Genomic DNA, 1829 nt, shown 5'->3' on the forward strand with positions numbered 1-1829 from the left:
AGTGATGTTTAATGAAATAGATGTCATTATATCATGCTGTTACTTGAGATAAGATAATTTTTCCAAATCGATAACTATACTGGAAGATAATGAGATTAAGAACATCAATTTTATTTGAACTGAACATCACAAACTTGTCTCGACATTATACTACTACAGAAGTACCATTACATTCCTAATTGATTTATTGCAATTCTTAAGAAATATTGATCGTAAAATTTTACATGAATCATAAGAATTCCCTTGTTGAACAGAAAAATAGCAATTCTTTTAATATAATGTCGACAATAATACGAATATAATTACTATTGTCCTTGTAATTAAATATTTTTTTTCTACAAAGAATGTCACATTCTCATAGAAACAAAATCTTGTTAGTCAATTTCAATGTAAAATAATGCATTTGTATTCCACTTTTAAATTTAAATCGATGTTAATAAATGGAATTTTTTATCAACATTAAAATATTCTCCTAAATTAAAAAAAAAGAAATTGTCAAATCTCAAAATTAAAATGCAAAGTAGTAAATATTAATCTAAAATAGTTAAAAAGACATTAGCATAGTAAAATCAGTTTTAATTTTACGCATAAAGTTTATCATTATAATTTATGTCAGCATAAAACAAAATTTAATAACGCTATTGAATTTGAAAAAAACTTGTTCGAGAGAAACAGAGTGACTTTCCTGTTCTTAAATATTTATTCTTCGTGTTTTCAGTATTTATTTTAAATTTTAAAACTTAACTTAGCTTAAATTATTTTTAAACAGTTTATAAAAATATAGTGTGTGGTTCAAATTTTCTATCTTAATTTTATCTTATAATGTCGATTTTTTTAAGAATGTGAGTATTGATTATGCTGAAGCATAATTTAAAAAAAAATTATAGAGATTATAATGAGAGGAGTGAGAAATCTTTCAAAAATTTTTTTACAAAATTCTAATATTAACATCAGTATAATGTTTCAAAATTATTTTTTACATAATAGCGTAGAACTTTCAAGTTATTTTGAATTGTGTATCAAATAATTTTCAACGATATAACATAATGTTTCAACTTATACATTATTTTTCAAGTAATAGCGAAAACTTTTAAATTCTTTCTTATATGTATCCAATAGTAACTACTTTCAACTTTAAATATCTAAGTATTTAAATACAGATGTTTAAAATATTTAGAATAACTTACCCCATTTTTTAGGCGTATGACCACAGTAAGTTCCTTCTGTCGGATTATAGAAACCATCGCGAATTATCTGCCAGCAAGTTCTAGTATCAGGTGCTCGCATATAATCAAACTCGTAGGTACCATTTTGCACTTGCTTGCCACGGACACTCATCACGGCGAATGCTATCGACTACTCTTTGATCGGTCGATTGACTGAGGTAGACTGAGGTATAGGCAAGTCGGTCTTGTCAACCTTCACGCACCGAGCAACTCATGCGGACTGATACGCGGAGATAGCGGGAAAAGCAACACGATTGTACTGGTCTTCGCACTTTGCCTGAACTGGGAGAGCTCGCTTGTGGTTAGCGATATGTAGGTAGTGAGTATACGGATGAACGAGCAAGCGAACGGGTAAAAAACGAGCGGTCGTCTTGGAGGGGCAAGACATTCGTGTGGGCATGATGTTAGGCAGCATGTTGTGTGCTGATTTGGCCTGTTGAGTTTGGCGCGGCGAAATTTGATTTCTTCAGAATTTCAGGGAGAATATACATAGTGGATCAAAATGCTTGACATTATCATGTTATAAATATCGTTATTATTTGTTTTTATCATAACTATTATAGAAATATTTATTAACGCTAAAGAAAAATGTTTACATACTTT

At 29.4% G+C, this 1829-nt stretch overlaps 1 protein-coding gene across 3 annotated transcripts in view; it reads right to left on the reverse strand.

Moving 5' to 3' along the window:
• The window catches only part of LOC108685468 (sodium/potassium-transporting ATPase subunit beta-2-like), a 17477-nt gene extending 15881 nt beyond the window's left edge, over positions 1-1596 (reverse strand). Inside the window, exon 1 of one of the 3 annotated variants that reach the window (XR_001931667.1) lies at positions 1188-1596. Coding sequence is in view for 2 of the 3 variants with exons in the window: in XM_018190255.1 (XP_018045744.1) it covers positions 1188-1338 (151 nt within the window). In the remaining variant the exon portion in view is untranslated. The remainder of the gene's footprint in view (positions 1-1187) is intronic. The other 2 variants (XM_018190255.1, XM_018190256.1) reach the window with 2 other exon arrangements.
• Between the last annotated feature and the right edge of the window lie 233 nt (positions 1597-1829).

This window comes from Atta colombica, unplaced genomic scaffold (genome assembly GCF_001594045.1).
Source record: "Atta colombica isolate Treedump-2 unplaced genomic scaffold, Acol1.0 scaffold153, whole genome shotgun sequence".
Taxonomy (NCBI): Eukaryota; Metazoa; Arthropoda; class Insecta; order Hymenoptera; family Formicidae; genus Atta; species Atta colombica.